This window comes from Aricia agestis, chromosome 3, assembly GCF_905147365.1.
Source record: "Aricia agestis chromosome 3, ilAriAges1.1, whole genome shotgun sequence".
In the NCBI taxonomy this organism is placed as follows: Eukaryota; Metazoa; Arthropoda; class Insecta; order Lepidoptera; family Lycaenidae; genus Aricia; species Aricia agestis.
In genome coordinates, this window is record NC_056408.1 from 12,587,644 (window position 1) to 12,612,518 (window position 24,875).

At 39.2% G+C, this 24,875-nt stretch overlaps 1 protein-coding gene and 1 long non-coding RNA gene across 51 annotated transcripts in view; one reads left to right on the top strand and one right to left on the bottom strand.

The window, feature by feature from the left end:
- Positions 1–620: 620 nt before the first annotated feature.
- LOC121725431 lies at positions 621–16,096 on the bottom strand. Its single transcript, XR_006035387.1, has 3 exons — positions 16,086–16,096; positions 12,383–12,385; positions 621–957 (listed from the first exon to the last, which is right to left on the bottom strand). It is a non-coding gene; the product is annotated as an uncharacterized LOC121725431 (long non-coding RNA).
- LOC121725403 (protein tramtrack, beta isoform-like) overlaps positions 14,090–24,875 on the top strand; it is a 554,986-nt gene continuing 544,200 nt past the window's right edge. For 41 of the 50 annotated variants that reach the window (XR_006035380.1, XR_006035381.1, XM_042112344.1 and 38 more), the window contains exons 1-4: positions 14,092–14,239; positions 14,332–14,563; positions 14,642–15,199; positions 15,275–15,349. Coding sequence is in view for 47 of the 50 variants with exons in the window: in XM_042112344.1 (XP_041968278.1) it covers positions 14,353–14,563; positions 14,642–15,199; positions 15,275–15,349 (844 nt within the window). In the remaining 3 variants the exon portion in view is untranslated. Of the gene's footprint in view, positions 14,240–14,331; positions 14,564–14,641; positions 15,200–15,274; positions 15,350–24,875 lie in introns of all 50 variants that reach the window. The other 9 variants (XR_006035379.1, XM_042112326.1, XM_042112327.1 and 6 more) reach the window with 2 other exon arrangements.

The window sequence follows — 24,875 nt, forward strand, 5'->3', positions numbered from 1 at the left end:
AATCGCAAAAACATAGTGCTATTATCATGCGGATAGATCTAGATCTATAGATACCTACACCATGATTTTGGTGCACCTCGGGAGGAAATAACTAAGGATTCTTTACAGAAAATATATTGTGATCGAAATGAAATGCCCTAAAACCTTATTTGACTTTATCAAAAAATCGCGACGACATTTAAAAGTAAATAGTAAAAAGCATTTATACAATTATTAATTCTTTACTCGCAACAATTTGATGCAATATACAGGAACCGTAAATTTTTTCGGGACAAAAAGTATCCTTTCTAGTTTCTTCACCAAATTTCATAAAAAATGGTTCAGCATGAATCAAAATCAAAGATGACAGACAGACTATTCTAATATTAGTATAGATTATTATTAAAGTTGAAATATAATAAGGTACATATTTCCTAAATATTTCAAACACTTGCCATTATTGAATTATTGATGTCAAACAAAAAAGGTCTAAAATTTTGCTTTGAATATTCCAGCCCTCTTAAATATTCATTTTAGCTTGTTCCTATTTGTTGTAATGGTAACAACAAGAATACATATTCTTTAAAATTTCAGTTCTCTAGCTACCGCGTTACTTGATATTGTTACGTGCTATCGACTGACTCATCTACCAGTGGCTATTTATATGGGCCGAGACGAGTTCCAGAACGTACGAGAATTTCCTTCCATTCCTTTCTAGAATGTACCCGATTCCCGTAATATTTCTGAAAGCCTAACGCCATCTAGTATCGAGTAGGGGTTTTATGTTGTTTGAGAGTATAATATCCCCCGATAAGTTCCATTCGGTTTGACGCTAGATGGCATTATATGTCGTAAGTTCGTAACAATATACACCCTGGAGACAGACAGACGGATAGATAGCAAAGCGAAGACTTCCCGGGCCAAGGGTCTCTTTTGGGAACAGATTCCTGAAAATGACAAAGAAAATATGAATATGATCTGCATAACTATAATGAAAATTATAATCTAATTAAAAACTTGTCAAGCGGGTCAAAAACGTTACCTTGCTGCAAGTAGAGTTTTAGTTTTTGTACTTTTGGAGGGTGTTATATAGATTCCAGGTGATGCTGCAGCGTCAGATACAAGTGATTGTCATGGGGTAGACCTAGGGTTAAGGGCTATTTATTAAAGCTATTGCAATAAACCCAAACACAAAAAAATACTTGAACCCTTCTCATTGAGGTCATAAAATAAGCTCCATATTTTCCAGCAGAGAGGGAGCTGACGATGATGAAATTATTGTAGCTAAGAACTTTTAAATCTACTTTACCGAATTTTAAATCGACTTCAGTATTAATACTTTGGGGTACGTATATTATATTATAATTTTCACTGTGAAAGTAGCAGTGCTAAAAGAGTTACTTTTGAGTTCCATGTTTCTATGGAAAATACGCCAATATGATAAATAATATAGTATTTCTTTATAACTATTTTATGGCATATTCGTAATGTTGGCGTATTTTCCATGCACAAGTTTATATTTATGCAATGAACTATACAGGGTGTAACAAAACTAAGTGATAATAATTTAGGGTGTGTATATGTTCCTTGTAGAGAGTTCACTGTGAAAGTAGCAGCGCTGTAAGACCATTTTTTTTTTATTTTTGCATGGGCGAGCGCCCCAGCGTCACGAGTTTCTCCATACAAAAGTGAAAAAAATTGGTCTTTCAGCGCTGCTACTTTCACAGTGAACTCTCTACAAGGAATACAAACACACCCTAAAGTATTATTACTTAGTTTTGTTACACTTTGTATAGGTATGGGTAATACTTTAATTTGTTATAAGTACATTGTATATGTATTATTTAGAGGAAATACATTTTTTATGTTCGTGAGTACTGAGTACAGAACAAACATCATATTTAAATACCTAATACATCATTTGATTATAATACAAAATTCATTAAATATTTCGTTTATATCAAGTGGTGAACATGGCCTCTCTGCTAATCCTTACTCTGTATGTCGAGTTTACCTCGTGATCACACTATTTCTGAAAATATTAAAATCGACGATGGCTTGCTATGTAAATATTTACCTTTCGAGCGCCATCTATTGAGCTAGTTTGCCTCAAATTCTAAAACGTCAGTGGCCTATAATCCCGCCTTAAAGAGCCAGGAGTTATGTACATATATAATGTAAAAGCTATAATAATTATTGTAAAGTTTCATTAAAATTTGTTCAGTAGTTTTGAGTAAAAGAGTAACAAACATCCATATAAATTTTCGGCTTTATCATATTAATATAGTTTCATTCATTATGAGACCAAGTACTCGTCATTTTGAATGAAATTCGTAAATTGTAATACGAATTACGACGTCCTCACTCGACCGCGGTCAGGCACCGACTGTCGTATATAGATTATAGAACTATATATAGAACTACTGTACCTGAAAATGGACATATTAGACCTTGTACTGATCTAAAAATCGATTGCTTTAGTTTTTAGCAGTAAAAGGAGAGCTAAGAAAAGAAAGAAGAAAAAAGAAGAGGCAAGAGAAGCATGAAGACTAAAGACTGAAAATAAATTTACTAGAAAAAAAATATGAAAAATAAAAATAAGAGGAAAGATAGTTTCAGCATGGAAGAAGAATGGATAGAATCTGGAGACAACGTGGATAATATTTCATATGCATGTAGTTACTATGATGAAGTAAATGAAATCTTTAAAAAAACGGCAAATAAAGACCTAATAATAGGAAAAATGTAAAATGTAATGTAATGTTCTATGTCAACTATTAGTTCATATTGGTGTCTACTATTAGTGATGTTCGTTTATTGTGATGTCATATATTAGTACTTATGACAAAATTTACAAAAAGACCAATAATATATATTTTTGATTGATTTGTCAGACAATAATTATAATAGTTTTATTTTGTGAGTTACTGAGGACATGGAAGAAGTTATCAATCCTCTATTTTCATAAATATATATTTTATAACATTCAAATGTTTTATGTTTCCTTAAAGCGTCTGCCATTAGTGCTTTTACCTTACTTGGACATTCTCGAGCGCGTCAGATATTCATACTACGTATGCCCCAAGTGCCTCTGATAACATCGGTATACTAATCTGCCGGTTTGCGTAGTGGGGGTAGGCATAGAAAGTAGTCAAAAATGCAAAAAAAAAATTACTCGAGCGCGTCAGATTTTCGGAAGGAGTGTTAAGTAGGCCCCAAGGAAACTCCCTTTAAAAAAACTGACGATTTCGGCGTGACGATAAGTTACGATGAATTTTTGAAAATGCAAAAAAAAAATTTTTTTTGAAATACTCGAGCGCGTCAGATTTTCATAGGGAAGGTTCGGTCTTGGTATCCTGAAAGCATATTTTCTTAATCTGACAAAAATGTTGGTGGGTTCTCTTAATCTGACCGGAAGGTTTTTTGGTTTCTTTTTTTTCCTTCCTTTCTCCTTGATAAAACGGGAAATTTAAGAATGATAATAAAGCGACAGATACTTACAACCAACGTAAATGTAGATGAAATGTAGTATGAATTGTATTATTTATTGTATAAAAAAATGAAATGATATAAAAATTGTATTATAATTGTATTTTTATGTATGATCTTTACATTTTTGCTCAATACAATTCATCTTCTTCTTCTTCACTGGAACTTTCATATTGTGGCTCCTCATCCACAATTCTTTCCTGCTGAGTGCCTGCAACATCCGTAACAATTATTTCTATTCAGTAATTTTGTTGAGAGAATATTATAGAAGTACAAAAATTTACCTACATCAAGCGTCTCGTGACCGGGAGTTTGAGTTTTTATGATGCTTCAAGTCAAAAAGTTTTAACTTTGGACAAAAATGTAGGTACAGAGACCTTTTTTGTGTAAAATAAAATTACCTTTTTTGTTTATTTAAACTTTTTTTTGTAAAATGTATCGTTCGCGACTTATATGCCGCAACGCGTTTTTCGGAAGACGAAATGGCTCCTCCACACTTCCGGTCATGAGGAAACCAGATTTTGTATTTTTAGTAAGTTTTAGATTATATTCTTCAAAATAAAAAAATATAAGATCGCGCTCGAGAATGCCGGATTAACGTTTTTTTTTTACAAGTTTGCGACCCTATAACTCGGCGGCGTCAAAGACTTATCGTCAGATTAGTTAAATTTAGTCTTAAAACACTAAAATCAACCCCCAATATCTTAATCTGACGCGCTCGAGTATTTTAGACTATCGATTTTTTTTTACTAATCTGATCGTCTATCCCAGGTGCCCGTCACTAGTCACTACATATAGAGCTAAATACTTTACAAGGTTGTTCTATTAGGTCCAAGGTATCTCTCATATCTTAAACTGCCACGCTCGAGTATTACCGAAAATTCCCCTATTCGCCTCCCTAACTACAATATTGTTACGGTACATGGTATACGGACACGTGGTGCGCAAGTACATACTCGAACCTTCTAAAAAGGTCCAATGTTTGTTTACGTGCTTACCCTTTATTTGTTAGCGTGTTTGAATTTAGACCTTATGACTGAGTCCATAAGGTCTAAATTAAATTCAACTTACTGCACTTATCGCAAGGACGGCAGTTTTATTGTGGCACATGCCCGAGCCTACTAGAAATTTCCCACGGTTGTTTACTTGTTTACGTGAAATCGGGAAATTTCTGGAATTCGTCTCGCCATATAAAAAGAGCCGCAGGCAGGCCCGGCAATTCAGTTCAATCTGAGCGATCTTCGAGGCGACAACAAGTGATCAATAGTGAGTGCACCAGTGAAACCTGCGACTTGGATATGACCTAGGACAGTGATAGTGCTTAGTCATTGGACCTAGTGATTAGTGTTTGGACTTAGTGCTAAGTGTTGTGACCTAGTGTTTAGTGCAGTGTTAATAAAGTCTTCAAGAGAGTCACCAGGTCTTTCTCTCCGAATCCTCGAACCCTAGCACGTAACAACTGGTGTCAGAAGTGGGATGACGTAAAGCCAATCTGGAGTGAGGTTGCACCCACTGGCGCTGTCACTAAGGCGTACTGGGCGCAATGGGACAGTCTGATTCTTCAAAACGGAATACTTTACCGGAAATGGGAGAAGACCAACGGCAGAGAGTTCCATCTTCAGATAGTTGTCCCAAGAACGAGAGTACCGGATGTTCTCCGTGAAATGCATGATGGCGTATCAGGAGGTCATCTAGGAGTAAAGAGGACGTTAACGAAAGTGCGAGAACGATTCTACTGGTTGCATTGTCGAGATGATGTACAGGATTGGTGCCGCAAATGCACTACTTGCGCAGCAGTGAAGGGACCACAGACAAGGAGCCGTGGGAGCCTGCGCTTGTATAACGTTGGCGCACCGTGGGAACGAATCGCAGTTGACGTAGCTGGGCCATTTCCTGTAACGGAATCAGGAAACAAGTATTTCATGGTTGTCATGGATTACTTCACCAAATGGCCCGAAGTGTTCGCCATACCAAACCAGGAAGCTACAACAGTTGCTTCTAAGCTAGTCGAAGAAGTAATATCTCGCTTTGGTGTGCCTCTAGAAATCCATTCCGATCAGGGCAGGAATTTCGAATCGCAGGTCTTCCAGGAAGTGTGCAGAATTTTGGGAATGCATAAAACGAGGACCATCGCGTACCATCCACAGTCTGATGGAATGGTTGAGAGATTTAACCAGACCCTTGAGAGGCATTTGGCGAAATTGGTAGATGACAAACAAAAGGACTGGGACAAGTATATACCGCTCTTCCTTCTGTCGTACCGTACCGCCGAGCATGAGAGCATAAAAGCTACCCCGGCGTATGTCAATTACGGTAGAGAACTACGAGTACCAGTAGACCTTTTGACAGGAGGATCACCGGAAGAACCAAAGACCGTACCAGATTATGTCTGCGATTTAAGGGAAAAGATGCGTTATATACATGCCATGGTTCGGGAAAATGGGTTACAGTCAAGTGAGAACATGAAGACCAGATACGACCGGAAATCGAATACAAGCGGCTTCGAAGAAGGGTCACTGGTGTGGCTGCATAACCCAACTCGCCGAAAAGGCAAATCTCCAAAGTTGCAGACCAAGTGGGACGGCCCATACAAAGTGGTTACCCGATTGAATAACGTGACTTACAGGATTCAAAAGCAACCAAGAGGGACATTCAGAGTGGTACACATAGACCGTCTGGCGCGTTACCATGGCAGTAACAATGATGCTCGGGACGAGCATCTCTAAGAGGGGAGTAGTGTTACGGTACATGGTATACGGACACGTGGTGCGCAAGTACATACTCGAACCTTCTAAAAAGGTCCAATGTTTGTTTACGTGCTTACCCTTTATTTGTTAGCGTGTTTGAATTTAGACCTTATGACTGAGTCCATAAGGTCTAAATTAAATTCAACTTACTGCACTTATCGCAAGGACGGCAGTTTTATTGTGGCACATGCCCGAGCCTACTAGAAATTTCCCACGGTTGTTTACTTGTTTACGTGAAATCGGGAAATTTCTGGAATTCGTCTCGCCATATAAAAAGAGCCGCAGGCAGGCCCGGCAATTCAGTTCAATCTGAGCGATCTTCGAGGCGACAACAAGTGATCAATAGTGAGTGCACCAGTGAAACCTGCGACTTGGATACGACCTAGGACAGTGATAGTGCTTAGTCATTGGACCTAGTGATTAGTGTTTGGACTTAGTGCTAAGTGTTGTGACCTAGTGTTTAGTGCAGTGTTAATAAAGTCTTCAAGAGAGTCACCAGGTCTTTCTCTCCGAATCCTCGAACCCTAGCACGTAACAATATGACTTATAAATGATATAATGCCGCCTCCCCATATAGACGAACGCGTTGGCCGACGCGTTGGCAGACGCGTTGGCAGTGCGCTTGCAACGGCGTTTGTGAGTAATCCACACATAGGAAGATCGTTCAGTATGCTTTGGATCGCGCCAATGTGCGGACGGATTCAAAATTGATGTTGAGTCGCTAACAGCTGCAGCTGTATATTTATCACGGAGCTCATACCGAAAACTACCGAATGAGTACCGAAAACTAATCCACCTCAATTTTTTATGCGATCCTCTTCAAATTGCCCTCCTGATGATATAAATGCATGTTGCCAGGGCGCAACCCGGTGCCATATTGCACACAAACATTGTTTAAACAATTGCAAGGAATTGTTATTTTTCAACCGAACAATTTTTTTATATTCTTTATTGAAATACCAATAAAAAAGGTCCTATGACTTTCCACGATAAAGTAAATATTTTTAAAGATATGAATTTTTAAAGGTTCGAAAAATCTCAAATTTGGGTGCTTTCGACCCATGAAAAATATATTTAAAAAAATGTGTAAGTAATTCTCTTTACAAAAGTTAATAATATTGTTTAAAGAGATTTAAAAATTTTTCATTGTTTGTATCTTTTTTTATCTTAGCAAAAGTAGACAAAAAATATTTACTTTATTTTAATTTCATTATTAATTTTTAAAGTACAAAATAAAAGCTATACTAAAAAAAGAGATTGAATTATTTGCGTCTTTCTTTCTGGTATAGCACCGTCCCCTTCTGTTCGGCAAACACGGCCAACGTGTAGAGCGGCCTTAAAGGTCGGTCGTCCGTTGTCGAACAAAAGCCCCATCCACATGCTTGGCAAACAATGGCAAACAGCCAACAGCAAACACGGACGTGCGGATGAGTGTTTGTCGGTGTTTGCCTGATTGTGTCGGTGTCGGTTTTTCTTGCCAGATCAAAGGATGTTTGGCAAACAGTTTGCGACGTATCCATACGTTTGAGCAGCGATCAGTAATCTATACTAATATTATAAATGCGAAAGTATCTCTGTCTGTCTGTCTCGCTTTCACGCCAAAACTACCGAACCGATGGTAATGAAATTTTGTATACAGATAGTCTAAAGCCTGAGAAAGGACATAGGCTACTTTTTTACTGGAAAAAAGGGTTGTAAGGGGGTGAAAATACGAAAATTTGTTCAAATTGAGTTAGTTCCAAAAATTCATACTAGATGGCGCCGTGCGTCTCTTACATCGCGCTAACGCTTGCCCAACATCTTTCTATAAGATATGGTATCATCAAATATCTAAGTTTCGATTTTTTTCGATTGTTATTTATTATACGTTATTTAATAAGTCAGTACATTATATTATTTAAAGTGACGTAACCTTAAACCTATCAATGATAAATAGTTTATGGGTAAAGTTGTGTAATTGGGGGGCTAAATAAGCTTTAAAATTTGGCATATTATATAAAGTTTAATTATAAAAACTGAAATATTATGTGCACACTGCACAGCTGTTTTGATTTAAGGGGTACTAGTGTTTTTTTTTTTGAAGCTTTTGACACCAATTTTGTTGACATCGCGCGCTATAAACTGAAGTCCACACGGACGAAGAAGCGGGCAACAGCTAGTCTACAAATATATACTAGTAATCTGTGATCAGTAATGCTATACTTTTACGTTGGCGCGCAAAGCGTAAAAATTGAGTGATTGGTTAGCACCTACGATTCTGACATTTTTGGAGGCTTATCAAAATGAGCCTGTAAATTATGTCTCTGGAATTCCAAAGATGCCGATCACAAAAATCGGCAAAAGGTTAATAGTAAGTAAAGTAAAGTTTTTACTTTACTTTACTTTATAATAAAAATATTATGTCAACCCGAAAGTAATAGCTGCCACAAGCTCGTCGTCCGCCATGTTTGCCGATTCGGAATGTAATGAACGTTCGCCAAGCATGTGGTTGGCTGTTTGTGTTGGGTGATTGTGGTTGCTGTTTGGGACTTTGTTTGCTGTTTGCGGTGTTTGTGACAAACAGTCAGCGTGTGGAGGCCGCTTAAAAAAATGTTGTTTTGGTTTACTTTTTTCATATTTGTTAGCGGACTATCCATCTTTGTTATTATACTATGTTGACGCGGACGAAGTCGCGAGCAACAGCTAGTTTATACTAAGTATTTATTAGTGCTTTTACCTTCTTCGAAAGTTCGAAAGTCGAAACAGACAGCAGACTTAGAATTTCTTTTATATTTCAAATTTCAACATTATTTGGCACAACTTTTACCATAATAAATTACTTGGCAACACTATCGTGCAAATAAATACGATTAATTTTGTACCTTAACTCTGTGCAATAGAGTATATTATATTATAACTAATGATCAACTACAACACGACATCTTCCATCCCTTTTTTTGATGGAGTAATGATTTAGTTATGTATATTTATTTAGAATATTTTTAATCAAATGCTGATTTTTCGTAATATTTAATATTTTAATGTAAAACTAATATAAGTATGTTTATTATACCGTCTATTCTAGTATCGTTTTTAAAACTACATAATTTATTAACATTCTAAAGACGACACATAGTTCTTATCCTTTTTTCATCATATTAAAAAGATTTGATATTATTTCACGTCCACGTAAGACTTCAAGAGACAAATCTAACTACTTACCACCTAAAAAAGATAATAAATGTTGTTACTTATATTTGTAAGACCGCCAATTTTTGCTGATATGGCGCTGAAATATTACGTTGGAAGCGTATACACTTCTACGCGTATACACTACTCTTAGTACTGAGGTAATAGCACCAATGCTAGACTTGGAACTCATAGATGACACTTACGAAAAAATACCATAACATAAGAATTACTCTCAACACTTTAAATTTTATAAGCTTCTCAAGCTATCTGTTGATGTGAAAAAATATATTAGGGCCGAATTCGGGAACAAAATTTTAAAATGGGATCAGTTTTCACTTTTCGTAAACAATGTGACCGCGTCAACACGCGCTCGGCAATTTTTTTTTTGTTTTTTTTTAATATGAAATAAGGGGGCAAACGAGCAAACGGGTCACCTGATGGAAAGCAACTTCCGTCGCCCATGGATACTCGCAGCATCAGAAGAGCTGCGGGTGCGTTGCCGGCCTTTTAAGAGGGAATAGGGTAATTATAGATAATCCCCTATTCCCTCCCCTTCCCATCCCTACCCTCCGGTAGGGATGGGAAGGGGAGGGAATAGGGGAGGGTAGGGAAGGAAATAGGGTAGGGGATTGGGCCTCCGGTAAACTCACTCACTCGGCGAAACACAGCGCAAGCGCTGTTTCACGCCGGTTTTCTGTGAGAACGTGGTATTTCTCCGGTCGAGCCGGCCTATTCGTGCCGAAGCATGGCTCTCCCACTTGGAAAATAGGTTAAGGAAGGTGAAACGTATGTTTTGAATACGTTTATTTGTTTTTTTGTCATTTCTATTGATTTCATTAGTTTAATCTATGATATTCTATTATTAAAAAAGGTAGATATCGCACTAGTCTGATACGGCCAAATGAAGGTAAGTCCCTTCTTTTGAATTAGTTGCATGCTGGCAGCGAGTGAGCGACGAGGTGCCACGTTAGAATATCATTGTGTCACGTTTTTGACTTAAAATGAAAAGCTGCGTTTTTAGGAAATGCAAAAATTATAGTTAACTAGCTGTTGCCCGCGACTTCGTCCGCGCGGATGTCAACAAAATTGGTATCAAAAGCTTTTATAAAAAAACCCTGGTACCCCATAAATCAATACAGCTGTGCAGTGTGCACACAATAAGTACTTCATTTTTGTATATTAAACTTTATATTTTATGCCAAATTTTAAAGCTTATTTAGCCCCCCAATTACACAACTTTACCCATAAACTATTTATCATTGATAGGTTTAGCCCCAATTTCACCAACGTCTGTTAGTGTTAACAGCTTGTTAAAATGTCCTGTCTTCTCTTTCATTCATATGAAAAACGAAACAGCTAACGTGATACTAATTCGAGCATTAACTTTAACAGTCGTTGGTGAAATTTGGTCTTAAGGTTACTTCACTTCCTGCACAGATACAGTACTGAGTTATTTAATACCGTAGAATAGATATAACAACAAAAAAAAATCGAGATTTAAATGTAAGATGATACCACCTCTTATAGGAAGACTTTAGAGCAAGCGTCAGCGCGATGTAGAAGACGCACGGCGCCATCTATTATGAATTTTTTGAACAAATTTACGACCCTTACAACCCTTTTTTCCAGTAAAAAAGTAGCCTATGTCCTTTCTCAGGCTTTAGACTATCTGTGTACAAAATTTCATTACAATCGGTTCGGTAGTTTTGGCGTTTGGCGTGAAAGCGAGACTGACAGACAGACAGACAGACAGAGATACTTTCGCATTTATAATATTAGTATAGATTATGTGCACACTGCACAGCTGTTTTTGGGTATTTTGATTAATTAAGGGCCGCGCTACACCGGAACGGCAGCGGCGAGGCGAGTACTTTCAGTGCTGCCATTCCGGTGTAGCGCGGCCCTAAGAGGGGTACCACTTACCAGGGTTTTAAAAAGTTTCTAAATTTGACACAAATTTTGTTGACACCGCGCGCTATAAACTAAAGTCCACGCGGACGAAGTCGCGGGCAACAGCTAGTTATGAATAAAAACAATAATATATAATAAAGTAGGTATGATTAGTTCTGTTACAATAATGAAGTAAAAAATAAAACGCCATCTGTTTTCATATATTAGAATTAAAATGTTGTTTGCATTGATATATTTTCTGGATGGAATATAGGCCAACACGGTACACTCGAACTCCTTAGAAATGCTGTAGGAGTTCTATAAGATAAGATAGATTGATTATTATTATACCAAGTGATAATATTATTAAACATAATATTCTAACGTATTAAAAACTATAAACAAAAACATAATAACTAATAAGTATGATTAGTTCTATGTAACAATGAAGTAACAATGAATAAAACGCCATCTGTTGAGTCGTATTAGAACTAAAATGTTCATTGCATCAATATATTTCTGGATTTTTTATAATATTATTGATAAAATAAATTTAAGATTTTTTAAATATTATTTTAATACACATCCAAGACCCAGGAACATTGAAAACTTTTTGTTCCGCCTGCGGGACTCAAACCCAGGACCCCCGGGATGAGCGCTGGCCACGCGCAATGCGAATTAATTTTCATCGATATTTTCATGGAAATAAGATATTTTCCCACATCAAAATGTAGCCTATGTCCTTTCTCAGACTCTAGAATAACCGTGTACAAAATTTCATTGCAATCGGTTCAGTAGTTTTGGCGTGAAAGCGAGACAGACAGACAGACAGACAGAGATACTTTCGCATTTATAATATTAGTATAGATAAGGTAAAAAAGGATGAAGAAATTACGTACCACAAGTAAGTACATGAAAACATCTAGTAATTAATTTTTATTTGGATATTTTCCAACATTATCGACAAATTATTTAATGAAAAAACATTTTTATACAGATATAATAGGCTTGTAAGATCACAGTGTCGATTTGTAGTGTCGGTCACATAAAAGTCATTACTTTTGTCTATAACTACAGTAAAATTACTTTTACATCAACAAAATTACAAACTTTCCTACGTGACGGCGTTACTCAAAATATGTTACCGGCATTAAACATTTGTCACCTTTTTTATAACACCTAAACTCTAAAAAATATTTTTGTAGTGTCAGTCACGTTATAGAGTCGATCACGCCCAAAAGTTGCGTTTTGTTTGTTATTTTTGCTGATAGATGGCGAAAACAGCTATAGAAAGCAGAGAGAGAAGCAGAAAGCTAAATTATTATTTTAAGAACCTGCCAGACCACCTCAAAGTCAAATAAAATCCAAAATTTTGCGATGCCTGGAAATAGGAAGCAACTGTCACAAAAAACTGGCAGTAAGATATGAGATTATTACAGATATCGCAAGAAAATAAGATAAAATTATTGATTTTTAAACTTTATTGAACGTTAGATAGACCTGCAGAAGTGGAAACCTTCTAAAGTAATAGCGACCGAAACTCCATAGTGTCTGGTCGTTCTTACCTCTATAGGGCTCATATAAATGGAAAATTTTTAGCTTAAAAATGACGAAAGTCTGCCTATCGGTGCCTCTTGGGTTATTATGTTAATAGTTTTTGAGAAGATTTCGTGTTGAGTTATTTTTTGACTAATTATTAGTGATTTCATTTTTGTGACGTTTAAGTTCAAAAACAGCATTTTAATCAATTAACTCATTATTGATTAGCTTTTATATACTTTTAGAGTTCGTACTGTTCGTGCTGAGATACATAAATTTTGAAGTTTAATGTAAAACTACCGACTTTTACCTGCACAAAGTGAGTGTAGTGTCGGTCACGTTTTGGGCTGTAGTGTCGGTCACAATTTCTTTTGCTAATAAATATTTTTTTAAATAACTTACAGGTTATAGGTAACCATTTTATAATAGTTTGTTTATTGCACTTTAGATAAAAATACAAAGTAGAGTTATTAAGCACACAGAGACAAAGATTATTGGTGTTTACAAACACTCTCGGAAACGACTTCCATTTGTCGGTCACGTTTATGTTTGACTAAATAAATGCTATTTGAAAACAACAGTGTATACCATTTTTTCTACATAAGTTAACTTGTTTTATCTGCTACAAAGCCATCTTAAAATTGATACTAACAACATGATAGTAACCATAATACATGACAAAATAAAACGCAAGTCGTATCAAATGTAGAGTCAGTCACATATGGATTTGCCCTGCATGTACTTACTTGTGGTAAGTACCTACGTAACTTTTTCATCCTTTTTTACCTTATATTTAACTATAATTTTTGCATTTCCTAAAAACGCAGCTTGGCACTTTAAGTCAAAAACGTGTCACAATGATATTCTAACGTGACACCTCGTCGCTCACTCGCTGCCAACATGCAACTAATTCAAAAGAAGGCACTTAACTTTATTTGGCCGTATCAGACTGTATGCGCTAGTGCGATATCTACCTTTTTTATAATAGAATATCATAGGTTCAAACAATGAAGCTATGTCTGGCGCCGGCATGAGAAAAATTACATCGCTGTGTAGACTACGTCGCGTATTTAGAGCTGGTATGGATCAATAATTCCTTTTTGGAATATGAGTAGTATTTTTCAAAAAAATATATTTAATAAAGTGTGCAATTACAAAGTTAATAATTTGCAAATATTAGTTTCTTTTAAATAATCAAATATTAGTAGAAAATATTTTTTAAAATTTTCGTGCAGATTTCGTATAACCTTACCACACTGTGACGACACGCACTACGTCGCATTTGCGTCATCAGAACTCCAACAACGCTCAAACGGGGAGGACGTGGGATGAAAGAGTGAAGTGCTTTGTTAGAAACATTATAATTTATTTATTTTTCAAATGTTTCTAATATCGGAATCGTAAAGTACAAAGTATTAGGATAGGTAAATATTATTTGAATATTATTTTCTTCAACTATTCTATGGTTGATCATCATTTCAATTTGCATTCAACTTACATTTTTTTTTTGTTGCAGGATTAATATCCGAACGCCATCATGGCGTCGGACGAACAATTTTCGCTATGTTGGAACAATTTCCATGCGAATATGTCAGCAGGCTTTCATGGCCTGCTGTCACGTGGAGATCTAGTAGACGTAACATTGGCTGCCGAAGGCAGATTATTACAAGCACACAAATTAGTTTTATCAGTATGTTCTCCCTATTTTCAAGAAATGTTCAAAATGAACCCAACTCAACATCCCATAGGTACGTGGATTTTGATCTGACTTGTTATCGCATTACTGAAATGGCGTTCGTGTTTCTAATATTGTTTTATTGTTGCAGTATTTTTAAAAGATGTTAGTCATTCGGCGCTAAGAGACTTATTACAATTTATGTATCAAGGTGAAGTTAATGTTAAGCAAGAAGAATTAGCGTCATTTATTAGTACAGCGGAACAACTTCAAGTGAAAGGTTTAACCGGTAATTCAAATGAAGAAAGTTCCACGCCATCCAAACCAAAGCCGACCTCAAGGCCAGGCCCGAGGTCGTCACAACAAAGGCAATCTGTTATGACTAAGTTAGAGACTGATTTAGATTCTAAGCCCTCCTCAACTCCAGTAGCAATTAAGAGACCAAATAGGCCGTCAATAGCATCAAATAATTCATCGTCATCTCAAAGTGGACCTGCGAAACGGAAATGTGTGGACCCTTTAGAAGCTGGGCCGTCAGGGTCAGCTAAAGACGAATTTGTAACGATACCAGATGAAGATGAAAATAATGCCGTGGCACCGAAAATGGAACCCGAATTTGTTAATGAAAGTATGTGGGATGAAGATGACGATGGCACGAATAATGATGAAACAAATTTCGGCGAAGATGACTCTAATATGGAAATGACTGGTAAATATTGTCATTCTTTTCGTATAATTACCTACTTTTTTTTTGTCGTTTTTAACTTCTCTTTTTTTTCTACAGGCTTTGATAGTTCGGCAACGGGAGATGGTAATCTTACTGGGACTGGGGAAGGTGGAGCTGTAGGTGATGCACAAGGTAGGTTTATTCTTCAATTGCTGGGTTAGCTTCTATTATGATAATATAATAGAAGGTAGCTCTACTAAACTTCGCAAATTTTCGTGATCTAAATTTTTATTTCAATTTTCGGTATAAATTTAATAAATAGATCACGAGAGTTCTAGAATATAAGTGAGATTTGTAAGTTTAGTATTAGTCAAGGTAACTAGTACCTTGTTTTCTTGTAATTTATTGAAATGTTACAGGGTGTCGCGTAAGACATTGCTCTTATCGAGGCATAAGGTATTGTTTCAATGGTAATGGTAATGTAAAAATATAGAAGGTAATGTTGGTTCATACGTACATATCGGTAGGAAGGTACTCGTTATAAAGGTATTGTTTGGTATTCTGGTCAAAGGTAATTTGCCCAATTTAGTGAAAACAAATATACTCAAACAGGTCTTTGTTTTCATTCAATGGGCATAGGTAGCATTCGGTCGGTCAGGTCTGGTAATATGGCAGCGTATCGTATGAGTGATTGGAAACCGGTAAGTAAAGGTAAGTGAAATAGGTACGGTATTGTGGTGAAGCCACACGAAACATGCCGCCGGGTTTGTCACCGGCTTTCACAGTCCTTTGCCGCCGAAGCCGGGTATCACGTTTAGCCGGTGGCTAGACTGCTGGCCGTGCCATAGGTGCCGGCGGCATGTGGATACTCGGGGGGGGGGGGGGCCTATTATGAGCTCTTAAATCCATTCACTTTACGTCCTTATACTGACTAAGGACGTTAAGTGAATGGATTTAAGAGCTCATGATAGCCCCCAGGCTGCCTTTATGGTGTGTCCACATGCCGCCGGCCTAGCCCGGGTACGCGCTAGCGGTCAAGGGCGCGTCTGGCGGTTTCATACTGAAGTACCGTTTATGCCCGGGCTCGCACTATCGGCCATCCAGATCGATGGCTTAGTATGAAACGGCCATACACCACGCGCACCTGGCCGCACGCTGCCAAGCGGCCATAGGTACTTTCTATGGCCCCTAGTGCGCGCCCGGGCTAACGCGGTATCAGGCGGGTCCACATCGGGCGAGGCGCGACTCGCGCGCTGTACGCTCGCTTGGTGTGGACGTTGCTCGTCCGAGGTGGGCGTATGCTCACGCTTGGTCGAGCGCGCGCGCGGCCGAGCGTGGCGGGTTTTTGAAATGCTCAAACATTGTGGACGTCATATGTTTTGGTTTGTGCCGCGGTCAAAAATGAACAATCAGAGTCTACAACTAATGAGTTTACACCCCGCAAATGTATGGCTTTGGGAATTGGGATGCCAGAGATCCCAATTACACTAAGTGTCTACACAGACGGACCGCATTTCAACTGCAATCCAACCGCAAATTGCAGTTCATGTGCAGTTTCAATGCAGTTGACACGACTGCAATAGAACTGCAAACCAAACAGTTCACATGACTGCAACTGAACTGCAATCCGACTGCGAGTTTAGGTTTGCAGTTCTATTGCAGTCGTGTCAACTGTATTCAAACTGCACTTGAACTGCAATTTGCAGTTGGATTGCAGTTGAAATGCAGTTGAAATGCAGTTCGTCTGTGTAGACCCTAACAGAGGGATGAGGGAAGATTCTTAAAGAAAAATCAGCCGCAAAATGAAAAATCCTGTTAAGGATCTAATAAAATGGAGTCTGTTAGGATCATACAGACGAGATTCTCCTATTTTTTATAGTTGTGTATAGCAAAATAAAAGCATAAGCTGCCACAGCTGTGCGTACGTGCGGTGCCATCGTGTCTTTGTGAGCTCGGCTCGGGCTGTTCGAGCGAGGCAACCTTGCTGTGTACACTGTACGCCCATCAGCCTCGCCCACGGCGAGCATGCCTCGCCCGCGGCTGCTCGCTTGCCGCGCGCGGCGGGCCTCGCCCGAGGCGGCTCGCTTGGTGTGGACCCGTCTATCTGCATGCAATAGAAATTTAAACGCGCGTATGGACTTCGCGCGTAAAACGCCTCCTGGACAGGCACTCAGCCCGGGCGCGCACTAGCGGCCATCGAGATAGATACCTTAGTATGAAACCGCCATAGCCCGGGCGCGCACTAGCGGCCAGGACATCCGTTCACTGCGGATGACGTCATCGGCATAAATTCCGGTCTCAGGCGCAGAAATGCCGATCCAGTGCACGCTGTACCATACAAATCAATACAAAGCAACAAATCCGTACGCTTCGATTCCGATCCAGTGCATGCGCAGCTTTAGGTATGTATCTTGATGGCCGCTGCGGCCTGGCCGCTAGTGCGCGCCCGGGCATAGACCACGCGCACCTGGCCAGGTGCGCCAGCCAGTGCAGTGTCAGTGTCATGTGCAGTCCAGTGCTGCCAGGTGGCCCACACCATACTTTCAATGGCCGCCGCGACCTGGCCGCTAGTGCGCGCCCAAGCTCAGACTGCCTTGCCGCCGAAGCAGGCAGCATGTGGTTAGCCGGCGGCCGGACCGCCGGTCGTGCCGCCGGTATAAGGTTAGGCGCGCGCTTTTCTAACGCGCGTTTTGAGAACCCCGGATTCTATTGAAGCGTACACATGCAAGCGCGCGTTTAAGCCCGGGCACGCACTTGCGGCCAAGCCGCGGCGGCCATCGAGATAGATACCTTTGTATGAAACCGCCATAGACCACGCGCACCTGGCCGCAACGCGACCAGCGGCCACACCATACTTTCTATGGCCGCCGCGATACGTAGTGATTATATTCTCTTTGGCCGCGATCTGGCCACTGCGGCCTGGCCGCTAGTGCGCGCCCGGGCTTACAAGGCTGGGACATAACTAGGGTTGCCAGGCGTCCGGATAAAGCCGGACACAGTCAGGCTTTTTGTTTGCGTGTCCGGCCAAAATCTAAGGGAGTCCGGTCTTTGTAGAGCCTTAAAACACAAATTTTAGACGGTTTTACACCCAATGAGATGTCAAATTGTATAGCTATTAGATGTTAAAGTGTTTTAATAAAACAGAAAATTTGTACGGTGTACGCGAGTTGCCGAACGCATTTCTATTAAGTATATTAAAATTTTAGATTCTAAGTACTCGATAGCAACTTTTTTTTGTACTAATGTCCGGCCAAGCTGACTGCTTTGTCCGGCTTTTTGGTTTAGCGACCTGGCAACCCTAGACATAACACTATCTCGTACCACCATGTGGCGTCATTTCACGATGCGACGTCGCGTCAAGGGAATCACTAGCATCGTAAAATACGTCGCGACATCTAACGTGCCACGAAACACGGCACGACGTCGCGTCGTAGAAACTCGATGCGATATAACTTTCTTTTCTGTAAGTATTAATAATCAAATAATGTGCTTCGAAATTATCGACAAATAGAAATATTCAACTGAAGAGTTTGGACTTGTAGAGTTATTAAATAAAAACGACTTGTCTCCTCCGATGCATCTTTATTAATAATTAATCTCACTTAAAATTATTACTAAGCTTATTCTACTTGGGTGGTACAATAATTATTAAGAAGTTACGCCACAATATTCGGAACAACGTTGGACACATTGGGAAATAAGCATAAAGTTAATATCATACATTAAGCTATACCAATACTATACTATAATATATTATAGCATAGTATTAGAATATACTAAGATATAATTATCACACTTCACAAGAAAATAAACGCACACTACTTGTATGAAAATAGGCACAAAATGCAAACGCAATGACGGGCTAAGTGACACGGTGCCGCGGCGGCAGTGTTTTTCGCCGCCGCGGTAAAGAATAAAAGCGCCCGGGCGCGCACTACCGGCCAAGCCGTGGCGGCCTGACTAGCATACGCCAACGAGATATCTCACTCTCGAGATAATTAAAAACTACTCGTCTCATAATGTCAAAATCTCGACATTATCTCGACAAAACTCTATAAAAATGTGTGTTTCGATGATAGATCTACGCGAGAAAAAATGTTTATCATGCTAGGGTCAATAGAGATGAAGAGACAAACCATCAAACATCGAGAAAACATGTAGAGTGAGATATCTCGTTGGCGTATGCTAGACAGGGCGCCACGGCTTGGCCGCTAGTGCGCGCCCGGGCGCTTTTATTCTTTACCGCGGCGGCGTAAAACGCTGCCGCGGCCATCGAGATAGATAGCTTAGTATGAAACCGCCATAGACGACGCGCACCTGGCCGCAACGCGACCAGCGGCCACACCATACATTCGATGGCCGCCGCGGCCAGGCCCCAGAAATTTCTCCAATAGATAACAAACTCTATTGTTTGTAGATTAAATTTGAAGATTTTTTCGGGTTTGAATACCTACCATGATGTGCTCTGGCCCTAACATCCTAAACCCCAAAACCATTATTATCAAAACCATCATTATTAACCATTATATAATACTCATGTTAACATACTCGTATATATACAAATTTAATTAAATAACTATTTCCTTGCGAGCGGCGCTCGGCGCCCCTAGGGCTGCGGCGCCCGTGTGCAACCACACACTGTACCTAAGGGAAAGACGCCCCTGCCTACGACTATGTGTTGTTATGGGTATCCTATAGCATAATTAATTATTTAAAGACATACAATCGTATCTATTATGCAGGGGGGGTCTTTCCCTTAGGTGCAATGTGTGCGGTGCACACGGGCGCCGCGGTCCTAGGGGCGCCGAGTGCCGCTCGCACTCGGCGCGTGTCCGCGTTGGCCGGTCGCCACGGCCCACGCTTTATTGACCAACGTAAAAAGAACTCCAGTTTGCAAACATTTTTGTGTAACATCCGCAGCTCTTCTTATATTTGTAGAATTAGAGCAAGCAAGGAGCGCCATGAGCGGCTCGGCTTTTGCAATATAAATATTATAATCTTTATTTTTCAGGGTGATAAACCTTAACACACATAAAAGTGTCACTTGCAAGGGACTGTAGGTACCATATTCGCAAATGTGCCAGGGAACATGATCATGATCAGCTGCAAAATGGTCATGTCAGACATGCAAGGCACCCAACACGAGCACACCCGAAACGAATAATTCATCTGTTTATTCGGACACAGACGCGAACCTAGCTAATTCACCACCTAACCTGCTAGCTGATTGAATAAAACTCCTCAGGGAAGTCATCACATCAGTCCGTGTCGAGATGGAGTCCCTTCGGAAGGAGTTTACAAGATTAAACACCAGCGTATGCGAGTCAAATAAGCGTTTGGACGCTGTCGAGCTGCGCGTGGCCGCGGTTGAGGAGCGGCTAGATGCGCGCGCGTCTGATCCCGCGCCCGACCGAGCGGTCACTGAACTCGTCGATCACCTGAAATCACAACTCAATGAACGCGAGCAGGAGTGCCTGATAAATGATATTCAGATAACAGGCCTACCAGAAATTTCAGGGGAGAATACTGAGCATATTGTCGGTCTGGTCTTTAAGAAAGTAGGCATAGATGTGGATCACCGTGATATTGTAACTGTCGCGCGTAAAGGAGCTAAAAATCCTAACATTGTAGGCGAGCAACCGAGACCCAGACCTATCGTTGTTCGTCTGGCCCGCACGACGGTAAAAGACAGCATACTCAAGGCAGCGCGCGTGCGGCGTGGCCTAGACACTACAGGCATCCTAGAAGGTCCTTCGCAGCGCATATATCTGAATGAATACCTTACAAAGTTTAATCGCGTATTATTCTATAAGGCGCGGGAGGAGAGCCGCCGCCTTAACTGGCGGTACTTATGGACGCGAGGGGGGCGCATCTTTGCACGCCGTGACTCTGGTTCTACAGTATACCGCATCAAGTCAGACATGGACTTAAGCCGAATTTTTGGAGTTGGCACTGTTGGACAATAGTTTGCGTTTATACGTCTAATCTAGTCGTATATTTTATATGTGTAAGTTTAGGTTTTCCTGTAATATGTCTTAATACTCTTAATAATAAACTTGCGTGCAAAAAAATCGACCCACCTCTCTCCTTATGATTCAAACGGTAATAACTCAAGAAATATAATTAGTATTAAATAAATGTTGGAATCGTTTTAAAGGTAGTACAATAAGGATTTAATTACTGCTATAGTTATTGTAATTGTAAATTGTTTACTAATTCTACAGCCTTAAAACAAAAACCGGTCAGTTTGGCATACCATTTCAGTAGGCGATTAATGACATCTTTCTTGTAAAAAACACTAACAAATTGATTTCAATAGCTCATAGTGCCACCCATTACCCTAATTTAGGTTTCCATCCGGGATTTCCTTGACCTTATCAAAGTTATAATGAACTCCTGAGCGATACCATGCCGATCTTCTTGTACAGCCACCTGGAGGTCCTGAAGGGTATCTGCGGCAAGAGTCCGGGCCCTGACCCTCCTTTTGAGTTCTCCCCATAGGTGCTCAATAGGATTAAGGTTAGGACTCCTTGCTGGCCAGTCCAAACCCGAAATTTCGACGTCGGAGAGATATTGACGAACTTTCACAGCAACGTGCGGTCGAGCATTGTTCTACATCAATATGAAACCTTCATCAACAAAACCAGCACATGGCACCGCATGTTGTCCTAGTACGCCCTGAATGTATCGATAGGTACTCAAAGTGCCAAGGCGTGGCCCGGTTACGAACTCAAGATTGGTTTATGCATCAAAAGAAATCTCGCCCCATACATTCCCCGAACACCTACCAAATGGAAGCCTTTCGTCAATGCACGCCTGCGCAAATCATTCTCCTTATCAACGGTATGCTTTTCTGCGATCATCGTTACCATAAAGACTGATTTAGCTTTCATCAGAAAAGAGCACGACCCGCCATTGCTCCAATGAAAAATCAACATGAGAACGTGCGAAACTAAGCAGCGCTTGACTGTGTGCTGGGGCTAATTTTGGACCGTTAGCGAGTTTTTGTGAAGTCAAACAGCTGTCTGCAAGTATTCGTCGTACAGTCTACTCAATTACTGTAACTCATCCGACTTCTCTTGGCCGTCGTTGCACTTGAACTGAAATGAGATGTCGATTCCGCAAGGACGTTGACACCTTAAAACGGTCATCACGTTCAAATGTAGCCCAATATCTTCCTGAACACGGTCGCATGGTAAAGTTTAGAGTCTCTAGAATACTTCGGTATACTCTTGTAACCGAAGTTCGACTTAAATTAAGACTTCTAGCCACAACTCGTTGTCTAAATTCAGCTCTTAGCAAAGCCCTTGCTTGAGAGGCTTTATTTGGAGTAATATCCATTTCGAAACAAAGAAATTACGTTTCAAATGAAGTTAAATGAACAATAAATCAATAAAAATCGAGACAAAACAAAAACAATAAGATTTGGCCGATTTTTCATACAGAACAAAACCGTTCAATTAACGATTAAAAAACTGAGTGATGGGGGTGCTTAGTGATTTGTGCCGTTTGTAGTCAAGCATGTTGGAAATGAAAATGTAGAGTAAACGCACACATTCCCTATCATATTAACTCGCATTATTAATAAAAAGAAATAATAAATAACTATAACTTTTTAAGATATAGCGACTTGAATAGAAATGCGCGGGGTGAGTCGATTTTTTTGCTCGCAAGTGTAGTTTAATTGTAATTTATAACACTATATTGTGGTCTTACGTAAGTAAAAACATATGTCTGCTATGGACGATACTCTGTGTAATATATTTAAACTGTGCTAAAGACACTGGAATTCTATGTTACAAGATTATATTATTTTTCGTTATAGTTTACTTGTTTTTAGTAGGGCGGGGTAGTAGTGCATTGTTAAACACATACATTTTTTTTTGTTTTTTTCTGTTATATTGTTATCTTCAATGTACTAGGTATATGTATCGACAGTTACAACTTAGCACAATTAGTAACATAGAATATCACTGACTTAGCATCAGTGACAGAATTACGCACTTATTATTTCAACATTAACAAATTATACTGTATAATATTTTTAATTTTTCTTTTAAATCTATATTATATTATTATCAAATGTACAGTTAATTATCTTATGACATTATTTAAATTTTCACAAAATACTACAACATATTATATTTACATGTTTTAGTTTATAATATATTTTATACAGTTTTATGTTTTATAATTTACAAGATAAGTGTACAATTATTACAGTCTTCACCAAATAAAAATGAATAAAAATAAAAATTGGTCTAATAAATTCATGCTCTCTGGGTACCAAGCATGAGGAGTTAATAGTAGCTTTAGATAGACACAATTGTGACATCATTGCAATTAACGAAACCTGGCTGCGACCGGGAGAGGAAGGTCGGGCGCCCAGGGCCCCAGGTTATCGTTTTGTACATGTGCCCAGGCCGGATTGTGTGCGCTCACGCGGAGGTGGAGTAGGGTTTTATATAAAAAAAGGTTTAAGCGCACATATAGTCAAGCACGTCACTTCATCACCGAATGTGGAGCAGATGTGGCTACCCATTAAAGCCAACGGCAAGTTAATTTTAATCGGTACGGCCTATCGTCCCCCTTGGCTATCGCCTAAAATATTTATAGAAACTCTAACAGATACGATTAGTGCATTACCGAGCCATGACTACTTGTATCTCATTGGTGATTTTAATATTAATTATCTTAAAACGAACACAACAAACTATAAACTACTGGAGGAATTCTTGACTATACACCGGTTATGCCAAATCACCAAGGAAGCCACTCATTTCACAGCTGAAACAGAAACCCTACTCGACTTGGTCTGCACAAATGCTGACGTTGATCGAGTTTGGGTAGATCACATACCAGACCTTAGTAGCCATGCGTTCTTGACATTCGAAATTAACTTACCTAAAGTTAAAATACCGCCAAAGAAAACTACATACCGTCCTCTTAAAGATATTGCACCTGATGATTTTGAGTTTATCATGAACTTGGTCGACTGGCAATATATCAAAGAGCAGCCTAATATTGACGCGATGGTTCAAATGTTTAATAACAGCATTCTGTGGGTATTTGACGTATTATCTCCGGTTAAAATTATTCATATTAAAGAGTGTCAATATCCATGGATAACATACAATATTAGGCAGCTGATGAGACGTCGGGATGAAGCACAGAAACGTGCGCGTATTACAAAGCTTGAATCAAATATTCAGTTTTTTAAGATCTAAGGCAGGAGGTATTGAGTGCTATTACTAGGAAAAAGGTGGCTTACTTTGATAACTATATAAACTGTAACATTCAGTCTCCTCAAAGAATGTGGAAACACCTCAAAAATACAATTAATGTATCTAAAAAAAAATTAGATTTTACCCTTCCCGACAATCTCCTAGACCCAAATGTAATTAATCGCCACTTTTTGGATGTTCCTGGTTCAAATGTAATATCAGAGTCAATGATAAACTTTTATAAATCAAACACTCTTACTTCTTCGAAATTTAAATTTTCTGTGGTTAGTGATACTGAAGTGCATAAATTATTTTATAAAACTCTTAAATCAAACGCGATGGGTTCAGATCACATAAACTTAGATATGTTACTAATGGCTATTCGCATACCCCAGTGTCTAAGTGTTATAACGACAATTATAAATTTGTCCTTAACAACCCATAAATACACTAAGTTATGGCGTTCAGCGATAGTAAGACCATTACCAAAAAAA